Source organism: Vitis vinifera, chromosome 18 (genome assembly GCF_030704535.1).
Source record: "Vitis vinifera cultivar Pinot Noir 40024 chromosome 18, ASM3070453v1".
NCBI lineage: Eukaryota > Viridiplantae > Streptophyta > Magnoliopsida > Vitales > Vitaceae > Vitis > Vitis vinifera.
Genome location: NC_081822.1, coordinates 14502807 through 14526907, shown reverse-complemented (window position 1 = coordinate 14526907; position 24101 = coordinate 14502807). Strand labels below are relative to the sequence as shown.

The 24101-nt window shown below is 41.8% G+C and overlaps 1 protein-coding gene across 1 annotated transcript; it reads left to right on the top strand.

Moving 5' to 3' along the window:
* The first annotated feature begins 239 nt into the window (after positions 1-239).
* On the top strand, positions 240-24101 carry LOC100253011 (SKP1-interacting partner 15). Its single transcript, XM_002266474.4, has 2 exons — positions 240-1577; positions 23812-24101. The coding sequence occupies exon 1, from the start codon at positions 450-452 to the stop codon at positions 1572-1574; it is 1125 nt and encodes a 374-aa protein (XP_002266510.1). The 5' UTR covers positions 240-449; the 3' UTR covers positions 1575-1577; positions 23812-24101.

Below are 24101 nucleotides of genomic sequence, written 5' to 3'. Positions count from 1 at the left end.
ATTTCATGATGATATTATTTTTATTTTCTAAAAATGTGATAATAATTTTTGTTTCAAGATATTTGGCATCATTTAAATTTAAATGATTAAATTATATTAAATTATTAAGTTGATATGCAAAATATGTATTTAAGATCTTATTTAAATAATTTCTAATATAATAAGAATTTTTATGTTTATTAGATTAATTTTATGGCTTTGTTTAAATAAAAAGGCAAGACTTGAGTCATTTCATGATTAATAAAATTTTATAACACAAATATGAATAGCAACTGAATCAGCAGAGTCGGGGCCAATTTCGGGACAGGCAAATATTGACCCAACCCACAAACAGGAGACGAGTCTCAAGACAGCAAGGCCAGTCTCTGTGAGTTTTCGAATTTCCGACCAACCCCCACGCCGCCGCGATCTCCGACTCTGTGATCCTCTGCTCCGTGTCTACAGACCCAATGGATGCGTCCCCGATCTATCGGCTTCCACAGGACACTCTCCATTACATCTTCTCAACTCTTCCACTCCGTCAGATCATTATCTGTCGATCTGTCTGCAAATTCTTCTACCAAACCCTGACCGCGCCGGCCTTCATGGAACTTATCTCCACCCAACCACCTCTCAACCTGATCGCCCTCCGTCCACCTCACCATCATCACCACCACCACCACCACCACCACAACCGTGACGTGTCGTCTCATAACGCCCTCCACGTGTTTGACCCCAGCTCCAATCAGTGGGTCAGATTCCCCCTTAGTTTCCTTCCCTTTCGCTCGCCGACGCCGGTGGCGTCGTCGCTCGGACTCGTCTATCTTTGGGCCGATTCGCTCAACTCGCTCGAGTCCAACAAGTCGCTCATAGTCTGCAATCCTTTGACTCGGTCCTTCCAAGTCCTACCCCAGCTGGGCTCGGCCTGGTCGCGCCATGGTTCGGTCCTGGTCGGTTCACCCAACCGAGTGTTGGTCCTCACCGAACTGGCCACGCTTTACTTCTCCGGCTCAGACCAGTGGCTCAAATTCTCATCGAATTTGCCGTCTAAGCCTCGAAGTCCAATTCTTGTGTCGGACTCGGTTTTAGCTCTCTGCGATGTTGGGTCGCCGTGGAGGAGTCAGTGGAAGCTATTCGCATGTACCCTCAATCATCTACAGAAGTCGCAGCCATGGACTCGCCTGGATAGGCATGAATGGGGCGATGTTTTCGACATTTTGAGACGGCCCCGTTTGGTGAAAGGGCTTGGGAACCAAATTCTAATGGTTGGTGGATTGAAATCGTCGTTTTCATTGAATGCTGTGTGTTCTACAATTTTGATTTTGAGGTTGGATTTGGACTCACTGGAGTGGGACGAGTTGGGTCGAATGCCCCCGGAAATGTTTAGATGTTTTCAGGAGTCCAGCAAATTTAAGGTGTTTGGTGCGGGGAATAGAGTTTGTTTTTCAGCGAAAAGGGTTGGGAGGTTGGCATTGTGGGATTATTCCACAGAGACGGGGAAGGGAGATTGGAGGTGGATCAATGGGGTGCCTGGAAATGGAGATGGCTTGTTTCGGGGTTTTGTGTTCCAGGCTAGGCTCACTGCATTGCCTTGATCGGTATGTTGGCAATGTCTTTATAAAAGTATTTAATTTGAGAATTTTCTTTTTCATTTTTATTTTTTATTTTTTATTTTGGGGGCCATGAACTGTATTGAATTCCATTATGCTTTCTTGTGCCTCATATCCTTTCTAAAATTCACATTATTGCACCAATATTTATTTGCTTCTTAATGTTAGTTTGTGTTTATTGTTTTAGCAATGTAATTTTGATCCATATCATCATCATAGAAAATGTGGCTTATAATTATTTGGTATGTTGCATGAGAAATTGAAAATTGCAATGCCTTTTGTTCCCCTATCTTGGTTGCTTACTTCATGCATTTTAGTCGAAGGAGGTCAATGTGTGTGGTGGTGCAGTGTAAGTTTTAGGAGAGAGTGGAGTGAAATGGGAGGTGAAGAATGGAGTGAAATAGGAGGTGAGGGAGGATTATAGACATTGTCAATAATGCACATTGGATGATGTTATTGTTCAACTTGCCGGTTTATTTCACGTCCCTACTTACCATCCCAAGGAAAGTCTGGTTGAGATTAGAGAAGATTTAAAGACACTTCCTAAGGGAAGGAGGGAGCCTAGAGAAAAACCGCATTTAATGAAGTGGTTGATTGTTTGCATCGACAAGAGAAAGAGGAAGGAGGCAGGGGGTTGTTAACAGTGCCCTTCTTTGTAACACTGCATTTATTTCATAGTCTCTTATTGCAATGAACAAAGATGACTTATGTGCTTTTGGGGAAAGCAAGCATGACTTATAATAAGTCTACCTTGGGTGTTGTTTTACTCTAGAGATTAATGGTTTACATGAAGAACTTGCACCATACCAAGGAGAAACCAACCAGGTCTTGTGCAGAAAAGAGTCCTTTTGAAGAGTTCATAGCTGAAATCCTTATAGTGTTTTGGATCTTGTGCCTCCTCTCCTCAAAGGAGAGTTAGTCCAAAGGCTGTGAACATAATTGATCATATTTGTGCTGTTCTGAGGATGGGAAGAGCTGCATTGAGGCTAGCAACAACAAATATAGTAAAGAAGGAAAATCGACGGGAGGTGCTAACCCTCTCAGCAGTTCGAGAGGGGAAAGGTGCTGGTTTGCTGTGGAAGCCAAGACCTTTGATCTTTCCGTTGAGGTGGTAGGGGGGAAGCTTAAGGGGATCATTGTGGAGAGAAGCAGGGGCTTTTTTGCCTGAATCAGGTTTGGGGAGCAGGGTTTGAGTTGCTTGTTAGAAGGAGTGGAAACTTGTTGCAGAGAAGGAGGGTTGAGGCGGAGCACAACCTGAGAGGATGGAAAGAGGAGATATAAGCTGGAGCGTCATGCAAATGAGGCGGAGAGATTCTTTGTATGCTTTGTGGTTGTGGAGGAAGCTAGATGGTACTCTTTAATCTTCCCAAAGAGGAGGGGTCTTCTCAAGGGGTGGCCTGTTCTAGCAGAGAAGCTTTGCCTCTTAGGGGTTGTCACTAAGGAGGAGTCAAAGAAGGGCGTCTCCACTGCTAATGGGCACCAAATCTCAATGGTGGCTTTAGAAAATGGCTCTTTTGTGGAGGCAGTCAAGAAGGAGTTGGGCAAGGTGGGTGAGGCAGTATGGGTGTAGTTTGGGGAGAAGGATATTCAATGCAGGTTAGAGCATATGAGAAACTGCTTGGTTGGAAGTTTTGTGGAGATTCCCAACTCAATGATAGGGGTGGTTGAGTTGAGATGTCGGGCGTCTCGTGTGTGGTCTCTGAAAAGGGGGTTAAAGCTCTCAATTCTTGAGGTCGCTCTCTTCTTGTTTGATTTTGAGGATAGGTCCGAGGGCGAGGGGGTGTTGGCAAGAAGCCAAAGGAGATTTAAGGAGAATGTTTTGGATTTGGAGAGGTGGAATCCTGAGGTAGGATGTTGTCATAAGGGTGTGGCACCTAAGGAAGCTTAGGTGCAAATTTTGGGACTCCCATTGCACTTATGGAGTAGAGAGGTGTTTAAGAAGATTGGGGATTGTTGCGGAGGTTTTGTGGCTATAGACGAAAACATAGCTTTCGTGGTTCACTTGCAGTGGCCCAGGATCCGGGTGAATATGGGTGGGTGTGAGATGCCAAGATTGCTAGAAGTAATAGTGGGCTCTTCCACTTTTTTCGATTCAATTGTGGTGGGAAGCCCCACCCAAATTCTCAATCATGATTCCGAAAGGTAGTGGAAGTGGTTGCAGGGAGTAGAATGCTGGAGAAGACGATGAGAGAACCTCACGCGCCATTGTGGGAGTGAGTCTGGAGAAACCGGTAGAGCAGTTAGCATGGGGTTGCATGCCGCTCCCTGAAGGCAGGGGGAATAAGGCAAGTAAGGGCATAGTACCTAGCCCTGCTACAAGCTTTGCTCAGGTGTTACAGTTAAGAGGTGGTGTTAGGGGATTTGTTGAAGGAGATAACTTAGGCAAAGAGAAAGGGATGAAGGAGGACTTTGGTTTGTTAGCCCATGATGTTGGGAAAAGTGGGCTTCTCCGTTTGGGCCAAGCCAGTATCCTTTTTGGCAAAGGGGACATAGAGGCAACTGGGCCTAGCGCTATAGGAGATTTAGTGGCCCATTTGGCCATGGGCTGTTCTTCTAAGGAGCATCCTTTAGTAGCTAGAAGGGGGAGCGTAAGAGGGACTTGGCATTCTCAATCTGATGAGGAGGAGGTGGAGGAACCCTTAGGGCTTTTGAAAGGGGATGAGGCTGGTGCAATGGAGAGCGTTCGTGAGGAGGAGAGAGATGATGAAGATTTTGGCACTGTGGGAAAGAATAGTCCGATGGAAATAGGGGATTCTATGGTGTCGTGCTGCTCATCAACCACAGATGAGGCTTTCTTGGCATAGGTGACCAAAGTACTCTAACTTTCAATCTTGTTCTTTGTCTTTGGGACTCTTTGGGGTTGTGGGTTTGTGACCGAACTTCTTTGTTGTACCAAAATACTTATCCTTTTTACGTAACAACTCTGGTAAAGAAAAACTAGAAAAAGAGTCACTACGGTTTTTGTAGTACTCTGGGTATCGTCCTCAGGGACTGACTTATGGAAATTGTTAATACTAGAATAAATGAATTGCTTTTGTTTAAATCCTAAAGTGAAAAACAGTATGTGAATAATGTGAAACTAAGTAAAAGAAATCAAATTAATAACAAAATGAATATTGATTTTAAATTTGATTGATTCAAGTTTAGGGCTTTCTACAATCCAACCTAGGTATAGGAATTAGAGAAAACAAGGGTCTTTTAAGTAATATGATCTTAAGGTTTTGGGATCCTTGGCCCCTCACAATCAAGTTGAGTTTTATAACTCAAAATTGCATTCGAAACCTAATTTTCCCTTTTTAAAATAGATTCCTAAAACCATCAAATGAATAAGATTGATTACCAGTTTAAAATTTGGCTTTTTAATCCTTCCTACTCCTTATAGCTTTGTTTTGGGGCAAATAACGATAAGAAAGACAATGATAACTAATGATCAAGAATTACCAAGAATCACTAGTATCGAGTAATAACCTACCGTATCATTCTCTACACTAATTCACTAGGATAAGATTAAAAAAAATTGATAAATTCTCATCCAACTAATAATTAATCTCATTGTTATAATAATTTACCCAGCTTGAACTTATTATTGTTTCTGAAATCCTTCCCTCTCTTAAACTTTGAAGTTTTTAATTGTTTCATGGATCCTTCTGTATCTGAAACTTTCACTACTAATTGGAATGCAAGATGCAGAAGAGCATAAATCCAGTTTACCTACAGATAATAATCAAAGTATGAAGGTTGATCAAAGGGGAAGTAATGCTATGAGAGAGAGTGAGAGTGAGCACGCGAGCGATGGCGATGAAGGTGAGAGCCGAGCAGAGAATCGTGGGAAAAGGAAAGAGAGTAGTTTTGTGGTGGAGTCGAAGGTATTCGAAGTAGGAGCCGAGGAGAGAAAAGGCAAGATCCAAGTTACCATTGTGGAAAGCAAGGAAGGGGTCTCGTCTTGGGTTCGTCTGGGGCCGGCGAGCTTAGGGTTTTTTACAGAAGGTCTGATTCAGTGCATAAGGGATGGGAAAGAAGGAAGATGGGAAAGGGGATGGAAGGAAAAAGGGAGGAGTTACTCCTTGGTGAGAGAGGCCAACAGGGCAGGGTGTTTCTTTCTCTTAGGGGTAACCGATATGGAGAAGAGGAGATATAGCATCTGCATTCCGAAAGGCAGGGGGGAGAAGGGGGGATGGGCTTCCATGGTGGAGTCCTTACGAAATATGGGATTTTGGTTTGATAAGAAGGAGAATAAACAAGAAGAGAGGGCCACGGGCAGGTCGTATGTGGAAGTGGCAAAGGGACCGAGGAGCAGGGATAGTACAAGGGTTAGAGTGGAGGTAAAGGGGGAGGAAATAAGAAGAAATCTGAGTAGATTGGAACATTGCTTGGTAGGAAAATGGAACCCTAGTTCAGAACGAGAAGAGGATTTAGAGAGATTAGGGTGGTCAGTGGCAAGTGCGTGGGGGTTGAAAGGGAAATTAGATTTGGCAAGACTGGGGAAAGGGACGAGTTCTTCTGGAGTTTGAATTCGTGGAGGAAGCTAGAAATGTCCTCGCCTCTGGGAAGAGATCAGTGGGAGGGCTTCAGATGGGTTTGGAGCGATGGAGTCCGAAATCTAGGTGTTCAACAGAGGGAGAAGCTAGGAACGAAGCTTGGGTAAGGATTCTAGGTCTCCCAATTTCGTTGTGGGTTCTGACAATTTTGAGAAGAGTAGGGGAAGCGTGTGGTGGGTTTTTAGGTATCGATTCTCAGACGGAAAGGATGGAGGAGCTTGAGTGGGCTAGGATTTTAGTAAAAACGAGTGGCGAGGAACTGTCGGGTTCGCTGGAGATCGGGGTTGAGGAGGAAACTACGCCCTATCCTTGTGGTGGGAGATCTCGCCGTCGTTGAGGAAGAAATCGGGGGACTATCGAGTCTGACTTGGGCGACAGAATGGGGAGGTTAGGGATGATGGGGTCACATGCGCTGGGATGCGCGTGGGAGAACAGTCAGATGCTTGGCCCGAGGAGCAGCTTCGATCAGATGATGTGACTGGAGGGCAGGTAAAAGGGGCGGGCGGTGAAGAGTTTGAACAATGGGCCCATTTCAGGCCCGTGACCCGTCTCCCTTCTGGATCTTCGGGAGATGGGTTGTCTTATTCTGGCCCGGCTGAAGGTCTCGTGGGCTCAAAGTGGGCCGATGGGCCCTCTGTGCAAGGCCCTTTACTTTTAAAGGGGGTTGTGACTGTTGGTGTTGGGCCAGTGTTTGGGCCGTCTGAGGGGCGGGCTGCTAATGGGTTGAAGTTTTTGCCTTGTGGGCCTACAATCATGCTTGGGGGCAGTCCTGGGCCTTCTTAGGCCCAACTCCACGACAGAGGGCTCTCTTGAAGTTTTGTGCCTCAGCCCGTTTGGCTTGCAACCTAGATATGGAATTTATAAAGTGCTGAGAGAAGGATGAAAGGAGGAAGTAGCAGTCGGAATCCCAAAGTTCAATGGCAGATTGTGCGTTAGTGGAAGAAGCTTCAAGGTATGGGTCTGATTCAAACTCGTGGGGTTTAAGGGTTTCGGGGTCTCCTCATTCTTCTCTTTTTTCTTTTGGTTGGACTCCGGAGGGGGAGTTTTACGACCATTATGGGGTGATGAGGTCTACCTTCAAGAAGGAAACATGCTGAGCTTGGCAGTTGCAGAGGGGTCCATAGTGAGTGGCAAGGGTTGCTGGGATTTGGTTGAGGTTAATTGCGCCGCAATCGAGGTACAAAACCCGGAGTGGAATTCGGCTCCGGCTGAGCCCCAAGATTTCAGGGGCGAGAAGGAGATAAATTGGGAGGAAAGTAATCTGGCCAAATTTAATAAGTTTTTGGGATTTCCAACAGAAGGCCTGGAAAAGGAAATCTTGGGTTTTTTGATCAAGATCAGAAAGAGGCGGGAAAGGATACACAGCAAAGCTATGTTGGAGAAGTTGAAATTCGAAAGGGAGCTTAAGAGGCTGGAGTGTTCAATCAATTATGAGGGGGAAATTAAGAAAACTGTCATTTTAAGGGTAGAGGGGGTCAACTAACGATTGGATAATGAATCTCAAATTATTGAGTTGGAATGTGAGGGGTGCGAATGACAGTTCTAAAAGGAAAATAATCAAGTCTTTTGTTAGAAATCAGAAGGTGGACTTGTTTTGTATCCAGGAGACAAAAATCCAATTAATGTCTGAAGGGGTGGTGAAAAGTTTAGGGGCAGGGAGATTCTTAGACTGGAGAGCTTTAGATGCTTCTAGATCGGCAGGAGGTGTTTTGATTTGTTGGGACAAAAGGTCTCTGGAAATATTGGATTGGGAGGAGGGTCAGTTCTCAATCTCCTGTTAAATTTAGAAATGTTGAAAATGGGGTAGTCTGGGTGTTTACAGGAGTCTATGGTCCTTTTACCAAAGAGGATAGGAAGAGCCTGTGGGACGAATTTGGGGCAATTAGAGGAATTTGGGGAGAACCCTGGTGTGTAGGGGGTGATTTTAATATTATTCTATCCCAAGGGGAAAGAAGTAGACAAGGGAGGATTACCTTAGCTATGAGGAGGTTTGCTCAGGTTATAGATAAGCTCGAGCTTGTTGACCTCCCCTTGCAAGGAGGATCTTTTACTTGGAGTGGAGGTCTTTATAATCAAGCATGGGCCAGATTGGACAGATTCCTTGTGTCTCCCAGCTGGCTTGATCAGTTCAGCAATGTGATCCATAAAAGACTGCCTCGGCCCATCTCGGATCACTTTCCTATTCTAATTGAGGGGGGTGGCATAAGAAGAAGTCCTTTACCATTTAGGTTCGAAAATATGTGGCTTAAAGTGGAAGGGTTTAAAGACCTCATACGGAGCTGGTGGCAAGGGATGTCGGTCAGAGGAAGGGCTAGCTATAAGCTGGCTACAAAACTGAAGGTGATTAAACATAATTTAAAAATCTGGAATAGGGATGTGTTTGGGAGTCTGGAAAGTAATAAGTTTGCAGCTCTACAACAAGTGGAATACTGGTATCAGGTGGAAAGTGAGAGGAGGTTGATAGAGGAGGAAATCTCTATTAAAAAAGAAGCCAAAGAGGGATATGCTAAGTGGGTAAACCTTGAGGAAATACACTGGAGACAGTTATCAAGGGAGTTATGGCTAAGGGAAGGGGATAGAAACACAGGTTATTTTCATTGTATGGCAACTGCACACCGAAGGAGGAACTTCATGGACAGAATAAAAATTAATGGGATATGGTTGTCAGAGGAGTAAGAAGTAAGGACAGGGATTGCAAATGCCTTTAAACAATTGCTAACGGAAGATTCAGAGTGGCAGGCGGATATAGGGGGCTAAACTTGAATCAGATCAGTCAGCAAGAAGCGGAAATCCTGGAGTTTCCTTTCTCGAAGGATGAAGTTCATTCGGCCCTAATGGACATGAATGGGGACAAGGCTTCAAGTCCGGATGGCTTCACCATGGCCTTTTGGCAATGCTGCTGGGAGTTCGTGAAAGAGGAGGTTTTAGAGATGTTTAAGGAGTTCCATGAGCTTCTTTCCTCAAGAGCCTCAACAACACATTTCTGGTCCTTTTACCAAAAAAAAGAGGGGCGGAGGAGCTGGGGGACTTTAGACCTATCAGTCTTTTGGGGGGGCTATACAAATTATTGGCCAAGGTGCTGGCCAATAGGATTAAAAAAGTGATTGGAAAAGTGGTTTCCCCGGATCAGAATGCTTTTGTCATGGGTAGGCAGATTCTGGATGCCTCCTTAATTGCAAATGAGGTGATTGATTCTTGACAAAAAAGGGGAGAGAAAGGCCTAATTTGTAAATTGGATATTGAGAAGGCGTATGACAACGTTAATTGGCATTTCTTGATGAGGGTTTTGCAAAAAATGGGGTTCGGGTCTAAGTGGAGGGACTGGATGTGGAGTTGTATCTCAATTGCTAAGTTTTTAGTTCTGGTAAATGGAGTGCCTGCTGGGTTTTTCTCTAGCTCAAAGGGGCTACGTCAAGGGGACCCTCTATCCCCATACTTGTTCGTCATGGGAATGGAGGTGTTGAGTGTTCTTATTAGGAGGGCTGTGGAAGGGGGCTTCATTTCTGGGTGTAACATCTGGCGGGGTAGTGGGCCGGTTGCCAATATTTCTCATCTTCTCTTTGCTGATGACACAATAGTGTTTAGTGAGGCAAAGAAGGAGCAACTGACCTACTTGAGCTGGATTTTATGTTGGTTTGAAGCTGCTTCAGGGTTAAGGATTAATCTGGCTAAAAGTGAAATTATCTCAGTAGGGGAGGTGGAAGAGATCGTTGAGATGGCTGTGGAGCTTGGATGCAAGGTAGGTCAGTTACCCTTAGCCTACTTGGGGCTGCCCTTGGGGGCGCCCAATAAGGCCTCTTCTGTGTGGGATGGGGTGGAAGAGAGGGTGAGGTGGAAACTTGCCCTTTGGAAATGGCAGTATATCTCCAAAGGTGGAAGAATCACCCTCATAAAGAGTACGTTGGCTAGTATGCCTTTGTATCAATTGTCCCTATTCCGTGTGCTTAAGATAGTGGCAAGAAGGCTAAAAAAGTTGCAAAGAGACTTTTTGTGGGGAGATGGAAATATGGAAAGAAAAGCCCACTTAGTCAATTGGGAGATGGTGTGTACGGGTAAGGAGAAGGGGGGGCTTGGCTTGAGGAAGTTAGTCCTCTTGAACAAAGCCTTGCTTTGTAAATGGGTTTGGAGATTCGCTCGGGCCAAGGACGAGCTGTGGAAGCAAGTGCTTACGGCGAAATATGGGCAAGAGGAACTTGGGTGGGGACTAAGAAGGCAAATGGGGCGTTTGGCGTCGGGGTTTGGAAGGAAATTCTAAAAGAATCTGATTGGTGCTGGAATAATATGGCTTTCAATGTGGGAAAAGGCACCAAAATTAGATTCTGGACTGATCCTTGATGTGGGGGTGTGCAATTGTCCCTAAGGTTCCCTCAGCTCTATGCCGTGGCTGCACATAGGAACGCCATAGTGGGAGAAATGTGGGACCAGAATTCTGATCAAGGAGGCTGGAATTTAAGGTTTTTCAGAGACTTCAATGATTGGGAGTTGGACTTGGTAGATGAATTACTCCAAGCCTTAAGGGGTTAAAGGATTACATTGGAGGAAGACTCGGTCTTTTGGAAGGGAGGAAAAAACGGGCAGTTTGGTGTTAAGAATGCGTACAGCTTACTGATCAGCCCCATTGTCTCCGTTTTCCCCAAAAATGGCATTTGGGTGGATAGAGTTCCAACTAAATTAGCGTCCTTTGCGTGGGAAGCCGCTTGGGGGAAGGTTCTTACCCTTGATAGACTTCAAAAGAGAGGGTGACAGCTTCCTAATTGATGCTTTTTATGTGGTAGTGAAGAGGAAAATGTAAATCATTTGCTCATTCATTGTACAGTGGCCAGAGTGCTGTGGGAGATTGTTCTTGGATTGTTCGGTGCCCAATGGGTTTTTCCAGAAACTGTAAAGGAGGTTCTACTTAGTTGGAAGGGCTCGTTTGTGGGTAAAAAGAGGAAAAAAATATGGAGATCCATTCCATTATTTATTTTTTGGACGGTTTGGAAAGAGAGGAATAAATTAGCTTTTAGGGGGGGGGGGGGGGGGGGGGGAGTTAGCTATTTAGAAACTTAAGAATTCTTTTGTTTGTAATGTGAGGGGCTGGGCAAAATTGTATAGTGGAGCGGAGCCACGCTCCCTTATAGGATTCTTGGAGTGGTTAGCCTCCATTTAAGGGTTGGTGAGTTTTTTGTCTCTTTTTGGTTGTGAGGCCTTTGTCGTCTTGTATATTCCCTGTATGCTATGCGGCTTTTTTGCCTTGTGTTAATATATTTCGTGTTTACTTATATAAAAAAAAAATATTGTTATAATAATTTACCCATTGTTCCTATAAGTTTCCTAGCCCTTAGGTTTTCATGTTTCAAGTTCCAAGTTGGCTGCTTAGCCTCTCATGGGGATGATGTCACATTCACAATCCATAATAGGATAAAAATCCATAATTTGAATCAAAAGAAACTAAAAGAAACATATTTAATAAAGAATAAAAGAAAACAAACCAAAGTTCTTGTCTTCTTCCACCTCCAATGTCAAACTCTTCGGAAAAATATCCAAGATTTCTAAAACCTAAAACTAAGAGAGTTTAAATAATATCATCAATTACCTAACATGTGGACACTCTCATTGACCACTTATTACAAAATAATTACCTAAGATTAAAAAAATAATAAAATAGTGATTTATAGTCGTGTGAGGTCCACTTAGGGTGGATGAAGTGCCCTAGATGAAATTCCCGAGGTAGAGGAGGCGAAACATCAATGTGGTGGTGGGTGAATTCGAAATTGGGGTCATTTCAAAGTGGGTTTCGAATTCACAAGTTGGATTTCAAATTCGTAAGTTGAATTTTGAAATCATTTCAAAATAACCATTCAACTTTGCGCAATTGTCTTCAAATGGCCATAACTTCTTCATTTCAGTTCTGATTTGCACACCGTTTAAAGCATTGGACTCCTGACTTCTCGATCTTCGAAACGATATATAGTATGTCTGAAATAGACTTCGAGAAGTGCTCCAAATTTGTCATCAAAGTTAGAATATATGTTGCCACCAGATTTTGAGTTCTAAATTTCTATGTAGCTAAATTTTGCTTCATGCCTCGTTTCTTATGTTTTCTTACTCCATAATGGTCATTTCTCTTCTTCCAAACTCATGATATCCTCGTCTTGCCTTTCCTCATGGTCCATGAGTCTTGACTCGCTTATTTCCTTATTTAACCATTTCTTGATCTTTCAAAATCTAAAGTGATTCCACTTACACCCTTTTCTTCCCTTAAACCTGAAATGAATCTCCAAAATACAAGTTAAACTCATGGCTAGAGCCTTAGCATCAATTTAGGTCAAGTTTGGTGATTTGAGTGTCATTTGGTGCACAAATTATATTGAATATGTGCCATTAGAGCACATATTTTGGCTCCAATCAGTTTGCTCTTCTTCTCCTTCTTCTGCAATGGGTTGGGGAAATGAGGGGGAAGAGGTTGCGGTATGTTGTGGCGACTTGGTGGAGAAGGAAGGAGTGGATTTTTAGCAACCCTTGAGGATGATTTTCGCAAATGGGAGGATAATGGAGTCTTGGTCTGTTGAGGAAGAGGAACGAGATGTAGTAGGGACTCGGGACGAAAGGGCTCTATCTTTTATTAGTGATCATATCAAGGGGGAGGGGGAATCATCAGAGAGTTGGTCCTTGAGTTATCTTGCACAGTTCAACAAATTTTTGGCATAAAAATCAACAGGTTTTGAGAAGGAAATTTTAGTATTGCTTAAAAAGCTGAAGCACACAAAGGAGCAAAAGGCTTTGGTTGTTGGTAAAAGAAGGATCAAGTCTAGGTCTTCTAGGTTCAAAAGGGAGTTGAGGAAGTTAGAATGTCCTGTCAATTATAACAAAATAGGTTGGGGGAATAGTCAGACTAAAAAGGGGGGGGGATTCTAGTTGCAGTGGATAAATGAAGCTAAAAATTTCCTCTTAGAGTGTGAGGAGGGTTAATGATAGTTATAAAAGGAAGGTTATTAAGGCCTTAATCAAGTCCCAAAGAGTGGATTTGAAATGTCTTCAAGAAACCAAGATTCAAGACATGTTTATGGGTATTGTGTGAAGTCTTGGAGTAGGAAGATTTTTAGAGTAGTGTGTTCTGAATTCTTAGGGATCAACAGGGGGAGTTTTGGTTTTTTGGGACAATAGGGCGCTTGAGTTGCTGGGTATGTAAATAGGAGAATTTTTTATATCCGGTAGTTTTAGAAATTGTGAGGATGGATTTACATTGATTTTTATTGGGGTGTATGGCCCTACAATAACAAGATTTGGAGAAGATTTTTGGGAAGAATTGGGGGGCCATTAGGGGGTTTTGGAGTGACCCTTGGTGTATTGGTGGGGATTTTAACTTAGTAAGATTCCCAAGGGAGAGAAGTAGAGGGGGTCAATTGCAAGTAGATATTATAAGATTTTCAAAGGTCATTAACGACCTAAAACTGAGAGATCTGTTGCTACAAGGGGGGTTCGCTCACTTCAAGGGGAGGGTTAAATAATCAATGTCAATCTAGACTAGATCGATTCTTGGTGTCGGAGGGGTGGGTTAACTATTTAAGTGGGGTGGTCCAAAGCATCTTCCCTAGACTTGTTTCTAACCACTTTCCTATTCTAGTAGATAGGGGAGGTTTGAGAAGTGGCCTTTTCCCATTTAGGTTTGAGATCATGTAGTTGAAGGTGGAAGGTTTCAAAGATTTATTGTAGTCTTGGTGGTCGGGTTTTAGTTTCGATGGTTCTTATAGCTACATTTTGATGGAAAAATTGAAAGATTTAAAGGCTAAGTTGAAGGTTTGGAACAAAGAGGTCTTTAAAAATGTCTCGTCCAAGAATGAGAGGGCTCTAAATCAAGTGGCTTTGCGGGATTCTGAGGAAGCAACCATAGTGTTGACTATAGAGGAGTATAATGCCAGGAATTTGGTAAGGGAAGAGTACAAGAAATGGTCTCTTTTAGAGGAAACCTTGTGGAGGCAAAAGTTAAGAGAGTTGTAGTTGAAGGAAGGAGATAGAAACACTAGTTTTTTTTCCTCAAAATGGCTAATGTTCATAGGAGAAGGAATCAATTAGCAAAGATTAGAATTAATGGGTGCTGGGCTACAGAGGAGAGAGAGATTAAGAACTTTCTTTTGAGGTGTTAGGGATCAAGATGCTACAAATCTGGAGGTCCCTTTCTTTGAGGAAGAGGCGTTCATAGTGCTTTTAGATCTTAGTGGAGACAAAGCACCAAGTCCTGATGGCTTTCCTATGGATTTTTGGTAGTTCAGTTGGGATTTTGTGAAGGAAGAGGGGATGGGTTTTTTAGGCATTTTTATGAAAGGGGTCATTTCATGAAGTGTTTGAATGCTACTTTTTTTTGTCTTAATCCCTAAGAAAAGGGGAGCTGAAGACCTAAAGGGCTTTAGGCCTATCAATTTGGTGGGTGGTCTCTACAAGTTGTTGGCTAAAGTCTTAGCCAATAGAATTAAGAAGGTGGTTGGTAAGGTGGTCCTTAAGAAAATGATTGGGGAGAAGTGGAGATTATGAATTAAATGGTGCATCTCTACTGCAAGGTTTTTAGTTGTAGTTAATGGTGCTCCAACAGGGTTCTTTAAGAGTCCTAGGGGTCTAAGACAAGGAGATTCCCTTTCACCCTATTTGTTTGTAATTGCTACATAGACTCGTAGTTGTTTGCTCAAGATGGCTAAGGATGGTGGTTTTTTGCTAGGTTGGAGGGTTAGTGTTGTGTAAATTGAATCAAGACCAGTTGACTCACCTTTGTTGGTTACTTAAGTGGTTTGAGGCTATTTCAGGGCTTAGCATTAACTTGGAAAAAAACGAGTTAATTCCGGTGGGAAGGGTGGAGAATGTACAAGAGTGAGCCCTTGAGTTTGAATGCAAGGCGGGAACACTTTTGTCATCTTATTTGGGTCTTCCCCTTAAGGCCCTTTGAGTTTGTGGCAGTATAGGATGGGGTAGAGGAGAGGTTTCATAGAATGCTAGCCATGTGAAGAAGGCAGTATTTATCCAAGGGTTGGAGGTTTACCCTAATTTGGAGCATTCTTTCTTGCATGCCAATCCGCTTCATGTCCTTGTTCTATGTTCCAAGGACAGTTAGGATGAGGTTGGAACAGATCCAAAGGGATTTCTTTTGGGAAGGCAGAACACTTGAGTGGAAGCCACACTTAGTAGGGTGGTATGTTGTTCGTACAGATAAGAGTAAGGGTGGATTGGGGGTAAAGAATCTTGCAAAGCTTAACAAAAGCCCTTCTACGTAAGTAGAGCTGACGGTTTGCAAAGGATAGGGGACTTTGTGGAAGCAAATTATAAGTGGCAAGTACAGTGTGGAAGAGGGAGGGTGGTGCTCTAAGGTGGTGAGGGGAAGTTACAGGGTAGGATTATGGAAAGCCATTAGAAAGGAATGAGAGCTTTTATCTAATAGAGTTGTCTTCTTAGTTGGTAGTGGGTGAAATTTTGGAAAGATAAGTGGTGTGGTGATGTGGCACTGCGTACTTCTTACCCTGCTCTTTATGCTATTGTTGATTATGAGGATTGGGTGGCAGATGTTTGGCACTTGATAGTTGAAGGGGGATGTTGGGCCCCTCGTTTTATTAGGGTTGTTAATGATTAGGAACTGGATTTGGCAGAGCAGTTTCTCTTGAGTTTGCAAGGGAGGAGGGTGTGCAAGGATCAGAAAGATAAAGTGATTTGGTCGGGATCGAAAGATGGGAAGTTTCCTATCAAAGTCTTATATTCAACTTTGGAGACTGAAAGTACTTTGCTCTTTCCTGCTAGTGTGATTTGAAATTCTAGGGTAGGCTCGAAGGTGAGTTTCTTTGCTTGTTAGGTTTCTTGGGCGAAGGTACTAACTTTGGATCATTTAAAGAGGAGAGGATGGTCTTTAGCAAATACATGTCTCCTTTGTCTTGAAGAGGAAGAGACCATTGATCACATTCTTATCCATTGTGTCAAGTTATGGAATCTTGTGTTCTCCCTGTTTGGCATGTTATGGACACTTCCTTCTTCTGTTAAAGACATGCTTCTAGGATGGCATGATTCTTTTGTTGGTAAAAGGCGAAAAAAGTTGTGGCGGACTGCTCCTCTTTGCTTATCTTGGACCGTTTGGAAGGAAAGAAATAGAAGAGCTTTTGGGAATGAGGAACAATATGTTCAAGGACTAGAACATGCTTTCCTTTGTAATTTATGGAATTGGTCTAGGTTATTTTTATTTTTTGGTCCTTCTTTGGTTGTAGATTTTGTGGATTGGGTGGGTTCTTGTTGAGGAGGATGTAGTTTTTGTTGGTCCTCTTCCTTTTTTGCGCTTTTAACTGTTTGTTGTATACCTCCCATGTACTTTGGAACATTGTTTTGGCGTTTTTTTGTTTATAATATACGTTTGCTTTACTCATCAAAATAAATAAATAATAAGTCTACCTTGACAGATAAATTTAAGTTAAGATAGCTTATTATTTACCTCGGTTGAGATTAAACATAGGCTTTATGACTAAGTTAAGATGCAGAATATAAGTCAAGGTTAGTCAGTTGAAATATAAGTCATATTTAGTTGAACTATAAATACCAACATTGCCTTAATACTCTCAAAACACGATAGCTTGTTTGCTCTGCAAACATTTCACATTTATTACAAACCTTAAAGCCAAGACAACAACAACAAAGAGAGGTATTATTTTCATTTTCTCTCTCCCCATGTTTTTTCAATCTCCAATTTTTATCTCTTTGTCTCTCTAAATGATGTTGTATCTCATGGAGATATTAGGGTTAGATTAACACATAGTTCAGGTTATGTTTAGGGTTAGGTCGAGTTAAGGTGAAACAACTGAAAGACCTCTTAAAAGTTTAGAAAGAAAGGAAAGGAATTCATGAACTCCTTCATTTCTGAGAAACCCATAATGGGTATGGACTCTACCATGGAGCATGCGTTAGCTATTTGTGGAGGTCATTGGCTGGAGGGCTACCACATGTGTGTGGGCTGTGTTGACAGTGTGGAAATATATGACAGTGGGGCATCTTTGTGTTGTGGGCATTTAAAGAAGGGTATGGTGTTTTTCTAGGTTAAAAAACTTCGAAGATAATGAAGAGGGGTGCACAAGGTGGTAGTTTTGGGACAAAGGTGGCTGCGGGCCTGAGAGGATGCAGAGGCTGTGATGGCTGGTTCTCGGTGGTCTTGATGACATGGGTTGATGACAGCCATGAGGGTTGAAGACATGAAGGTGAGGAGGTGAGTGTTGTTGCTGAGGTGATGGAGTGTTGTGTGGGGGAGAATGGTGTTGAGATGGTTGATAGATGTAATTCATGATGGTGATGAGGTCATGCTGAAGGTGTAGAGTTTTCAATGATGGTGGTAATGGGTTTTATGTGATAAAGAGTTGCATATGTCGTGTTGGAAAAGAAGAGGTGCATGGCTAGCTAGCCATGAATGCAGTGTGTGGGGGTAGTGCCCTGGGTTGAGGGTGATTTGCTATACAAACAGTGAAGGTCATGAATGAAAGAGATAGGAGTTTTTCCGGGGATTGAAGGTGAGGTATTCTGACAGTACACCCAAGAAGAGAGAATGAAGAAAGTTGATAAAATCCATGTGATGGCTAGATCCTCTCCCTTTGATAAATTTCTTATGGTACAGTTCTGGAAACACAAAGGCCATGTGATCACAGGTGATGGCACAAATGATGCACCAGCATTAAAAGAAGCTGGTAGTATACCAATTGTTCCATTGGTTCCTAAACCGAGAAATGATGTTGGAGGATAAATACTTACATTCTTTATGTTCAAGTTCTTGTCTTCCTATAGACAGGTTCAATTGTATGCAACTAGCTAGTTAGTTTCTCAGGTACAATTCTCTTTTGCTTTTATGATCCATATATACTGAGAGCACCTCAAGAATGTTCACTCGCACTAATTTTGGTACGTTATTTGTGATGATATTTAATTTACTTAATAAAAGTAAAAATATAAATAAAAAAATTTATCTTCAAGATGTATTAATTCCTCTTTTCTCATATGATATTTAATTCATTTTCCTAACATTCTTTTATATATATATAGGCAAATAAGAGTATGGCCAATACAGTATACTGGAAGCGAGCCCGCACATTCTATAAAATCTAATAAAGAGGTTGGGCCTCCTGCCTGTCTACTAGAAGGAACCCTCAAGACCACATATACAGATTAGTTATGAGAGAAACCTTGAGGGGTTGGATAGTGCGTTGTTCCCCTTCAAAAGTTCTTTGATTTCGCTCCTTCCAAATTATCCATAAAAGGCAAAGAGGGGTTGTTCTCCAAATCTTTCTTCTTTTCCTACCCACAAAACTACCACGTCATCCCTCCAACAAATCCTTAATAGAAAAAGGAAGAACCCACGAAATGCCAAAGAAGGAGAAGAGAAGTGCCATAACTCTCTAGCTACCCCACATGAGAAGATGTTCAACCGATTCATTTGTATCTTTACACAACAAAAAACTGCCAAAACCCATCCTCTCCTCTTGAGCTAGTCCATAGTTAGGATACGACCCTAAGTTGCTTCCCAAGCAGAAAAACTCACTTTGGTAGCAGCCCAAGAATCCCAAATTATCTTTGAAGGGAAAGTCACTTTACCCCTATCTTCCAATGCACATTGTAGAAAGACCTTACAGAGAACAACCCATTCTTGCTAACTTTCCAAACCATTTTATCCTGCTTTTCTCTAAATCTACCAAACTCACTAAGTTTTAGAAATAAATTATTTACAACATCCAATTCCCAATCATGAAAGTTTCTCGAAAAGCAAGGGTTCCAAGTGACCATTGTTCCTTCTGCCTCCTTAGCAATAGCAAAAGTGAATAAAGAAGGAAAAGAGTCTTCAAGGGCATATCATTGCACCACACGTCATGCCAAAATTTGACTATTCTTCCATTGTCCTCCTCAAATCTTGTTTTGACCTTAAAAGTTCCCCATACTTTTCTAATTAACTTCCACAATCCAACCACATGGCCTTCTCTCCCTTCCCAAGAGCACCATCCTCCCGGTTCTTCACCAAATTTTCCGAAAATTAGTTTTCTTCACAGCATATCCCTTTCCAAGGTAAATCTCCAACACCATTTACCCAAAAGAGCTTTGTTGATAGTGGATAAATCCTTAATACCAGGGCCCCTTCTATTTTTATCTTTGCAAATCTCCAACCAATTCACAAGATGAGGTTTTTTATCCGTAGAACCTCCTCCCCAAAGGAAATCCCTTTGGATTTTCTCTAATCTCTTAGCCACTGACTTAGGAATAATGAAAGACAAGAAGTAAATTGGGAGGCTGCACAAAGTGCTTTTCAAAAACATGATTCTTCTTTTGATAGATATTGCCTTTCCAAAGAGCCAATCTTTTGAAAAACCTTTCCTCAACCACATCCCAAACAGCTTTAGCCTTAAAGGGGGCACCAAGGGGTAGGCCCAAATATGTAGCAAGTAGTTTTCCTATGCCACACAGCCCATTACTGAAGCTAGCTCCCCCACATTAGGAACATCCCCTATTGGAATAAGCTCACGCTTGTTCAAGTTAATCTTTAGAACTGAAGAAGCCTCAAACCAAAGCAAAAGCCATGCTAAATAAGTGAGTTGGTCTAAACAAGGATTAGAGAACAGAAGAGTGTCATCTGCGAATAGGAAGTTAGAAATTAGAACTCCTTCTCTACCTCCCCGCTTGAGATGAAGCATTATCTCCTGCACCAACTCCTAGCATTCTTGCCAGAAAGCCAAGGAGAAACCATCAGGTCTCGGGGCTTTATCCCTGTTCAAGTCCATAAGAGCCTCAAAGACCTCCTTCTCTGTGAAAGCCTCTTCCAGCTTGACAGAGTTCTCAATGCTCAATGACTTGAGAAGCAGGCCATTTATACTAGGTCTCCACTCCCCCATAGGTTCTGACAGAAGCAACTTGAAATAATGAACAATCTTTATTGCAATTTTCGGTTCCTTAATTACCAGCTCACCATTTATCCTGATTTTCCAATGAAATTCCTGTTGGACCTTGCATTGGCTATTTTGTGAAAAAACCTTGTGTTTTTGTCCCCTTCCTTCAACCAAACCGCTCGGAACTTTTGCCTCCAAGAGTTTTCTTCAAGGATAGCCCAGTAACTGAATTCTTCTACTGCCAGTCTTCTAGCATCTATATCATCCGTAGAAAGATGACCTTCCCTCTCCTTGGCATCCCAAATTTAATAGCACAGGCCTTACAAGTTGCAACATTGCCAAACACTTATTTATTCCAAACTTTGATGTCTTCCTTCAACGCCTTCAGCTTGGAAGCCAAAATAAAATTAGAAGACCCACTGAACTGATAACCTTCCGACCATCCCTTCACCAAGTCTTTGAACCCATCCACCTTAAGCCACATGTTTTCAAATCTGAATGGGGTTTTACTTCTTCTCACCCGACCTCCCTCCAATGGAATAGGAGAATGATCTGAAACAGGCCTTGGTAAAAGGGTTTGCGTTGTATTAGAAAAATGCTCGTCCCGATCGCTTGTTAAAAGGAAGCGGTCAATTCTCAACATTGATTGTTTGTTTTGCCCCCTCGCACCAAGTGAAGGAGCTACCTGATAAGGGCAGATCAACCAATGAAAACTCTTCAATGAAATTTGAAAAGCTTCTCATGTTGGACGAAATTCTACCATAATTTCTTCTTTCTTTTGGGAATCTAACAACATTGAAATCCCCTCCAACACACCATAGGTCCTCCCAGAGCCCCCCAATGGTCCCCAATTCCTCTAAATGGTGTCAAAATGTCTTCCACCCCCTCCCCATAAATCCCAAAAAAAACAAACAAAATTATCCTCACAACATTTGAATCTGGAAGAAATCGAGTAAGAGCCAACCTCCATTTCCAAAAGCTCTAACACTCTCTTATCCCAGAACAATAGCACCCTGCCAGCAGCCCTAGATGCCTCGAGAGCTCCCCACCCCCAAACTGACCATAGACAAAGACATAGCTTCCACCTTCGTCTCCTTGCGCACACCAAATCTGCATTATGGGATTTAATAAAGGATTTTATAACTTTCCTCTTTTCCTCATTATTAACCCCCTTTGACATTCCAAGACAATTTTGAGCCTCATTAAATGACTGTAACTAGATCCCATTCCTTACTGCCTACCTTTTTTGGTTTCCTTGATGAACGCTCATAGTTCATAGAATTTTCTAATTTCCTTAACTCCCTTTCTGTTGAAGACGATATAACACGTTTGCACCTTTTCCTAGAGACAAGAGCCTTCTTCCTTTGCCTATCCTCCATTTTCCTTAGGAGAGCCAAAATCTCTTTTTCTTACCCTTTTACTAGCATCCCCAAAAACAAACTGAAAGCTGCGAACTTATCGAATAACCATCCCAAATGACTTTCAATCTCTGACTCTGACGACCCAACAATCAAGTTTAATCCTTGGGATCCTAAAGAAATCACAGCCAAAAATATCAAAGGCTCTTCCATCCTTCAAAATCATTTTCAAAGGCCTCTCCTCCACATGCAAGCTGCTCTTGATCAAGGCACTCACTGCCACAGGAGGCATATCCACTATAGGGAGCTTTTCAGTCTTGTGGTTAGAAGAGATCCCAAGGCTTCTTAACTTTCTAGCAAGAGTACCCACCCCCCCCCCCCCCCCACCACCACCACCCTACCTTCAGGAAAAACCAGAGTGAACCTCCTCTCCTCCACAGAGCAAACAGAGCACAACAAAAGTCTACCTGCTGCATTACTTCGGAGTTCCAGGAAATACCCTCTTCTCCCTCTCTCCAAACCTTCCTCAACTGCTTTCCTGGAGCCTTGATACAACACTCTTCCACCCCTTCCAGTAAGGAAACTAAACTTCTTTCCCCAAACCTTATCTAGCTTGAAAATCCTCAACCCCCCTCTCCAAAACCTTACCCACAACTTTTCCTATCACCACCTCAACAGTGATCTCAAAAGATTTGGATTCAACACTGAACCAGATTTTTCTTTCAGCTGAAAAAAACCCTCATCTTCCAGCTCTTGTACTAAATATAGAGATTAAAATTTCCCAGTAATTTAAGGGGTGTATTTTATATAGCAGTGATCTTAATTACAATAGTCTTCACCAAGAAGTCCACTTGTAACACCCTTATCTTTCATTCCTTATTGATAAAAAAAAAAAGTAGGTAAACAAACAATAAATACAAAAAAAAGAAGAGAATTGTTCACATTTGTGACACATAGAGCCAGCAAACTATTGATGTGGCATACCCCAGTTCAAAGCGTGCCATGTCACCTCTTCACACGCATGATAAGTCTGAAGTCTTATACACAGGTGCATGTACAATCTCTGAATAACATTGTTCTCTAATTTCTACCCATCCATCTCTCTTTTTGTTCTAGATTTTTTTTTTCTTCATATTTTTTCAAAATATATGCAATATCAACTTATGGGGAATATATGTGAACTCAATATATATGTTAGTAGTTGGGCTTTATGGTATGGCTTTGGGTAAGTTTCAGATTAAAAAATTAACAATATCTAAGATTTTTATTTTCACATGCATGTATATATTAAATGCATATTAATAAAACTTTCCACATTAGAGAAACAGATTACTGCTTTAAAATGGTGGAATGAGTATGCATACTGAATAGAATTAAAGAAGAAAAACATGGTGAAGAAAGCAGTGGTAGCTAGGGTTGATCATGATTGCTTTGCTTTTTGACTGTTTAATCTGTGAATCGTTGTGATGGGTTTGTGATGAAATTGATGTATTCTCATGTTGATTGTCTTATAAAAACCCTAATAAGTTATGGCTTTTTCAAAGAACTTCCATTTTGGAGTTTGCCCATTTCTGGATCTTTGTATCTGATCTCAATATATATATATATATATAGATATATATATATATATATATATATATATATGTATGTATATATAACCAATGGAACTCTTTGTGGTGGGGAAGGTATTCCCATAGTAAACCAATGGACTTTCTATGGGGATTCAGGGCACAGAAGTGGCTAAGGAGGGTTCAGATATCATCATCTTGGATGATAATTTTGCTTCTGTAGCCACGGTTGAGGTGGGGAAGTGTGTTTATAACAACATCCAGAAATTCATCCAGTTACAGCTCACAGTGAATGTTGCAGGTTGGGATATATAGTTTTTTTTAGCAATTGAGCCTGTGGATAAAAAGCTTTCTGTTCTCGTTCATCTTGTCATGGCTAAATTCATAGCCTTCTCCTAATATTGCAAATTGTCTATGTTAAGGTTCTTAGCCAAACATGTGTGTTGCAGTGGGTAAGTTAGAAGTGGTATGATGATCCTTGTGATGCCATGAGGGGGTACTAAAGGAAATGGCTCCCCATCGCCACGTCAGTGGGTAAACGTGTGGTGGGATACTAGGTGAAAAACAAGATGCAGGGCATGGGTGGTGTTTCAGTTGTAAGAAGAAAAGTTTTAATTGTACCACGTGTTCTTATAAACTCCTTAGCTTTATGGATTGAACCACACAGTTTTGGATTTTTCAATCGTGAGCGCTGACAAAGGAATGGGTGGTTGGCATTGAAATGCATTTCTTAAAATATCATCCTTTTGTGATTGCATCAGTTACAGCTAGGAATTGCAATCGTTACATTGTTATGCTATTGCATGCAGTTTTTTTTTTTTCTTTTCAAATTTGATCTTACATTATAAAATTAATTATTTTCTTTCATCAAATTGATTAGAAATTATTCCTTAATTTTTCAGAATGAAGGACAACATGATAGCACAGATGCTCAAGTGGTGAAACAAGCAGTGTTGCAAGCTATCAAGAACTGGAGTGAAAGCAGTGAGCAAGAATAGGCCATCATCTTAATTCTCTTGCCTTTGATTTCTTCTTTCTTTTGTCTTTCCCTAATCTTTTGTGGTAGTGTATCAAATTAATTATCTAATGAAGGGGAGTCTTAAATTCTATTTAAAAGTGTGGCCACCATGGTACATTAATTGTAATATATAATTTTTTTCAATGGAAGTGTTAATAGTACTAGAGGCAGAAA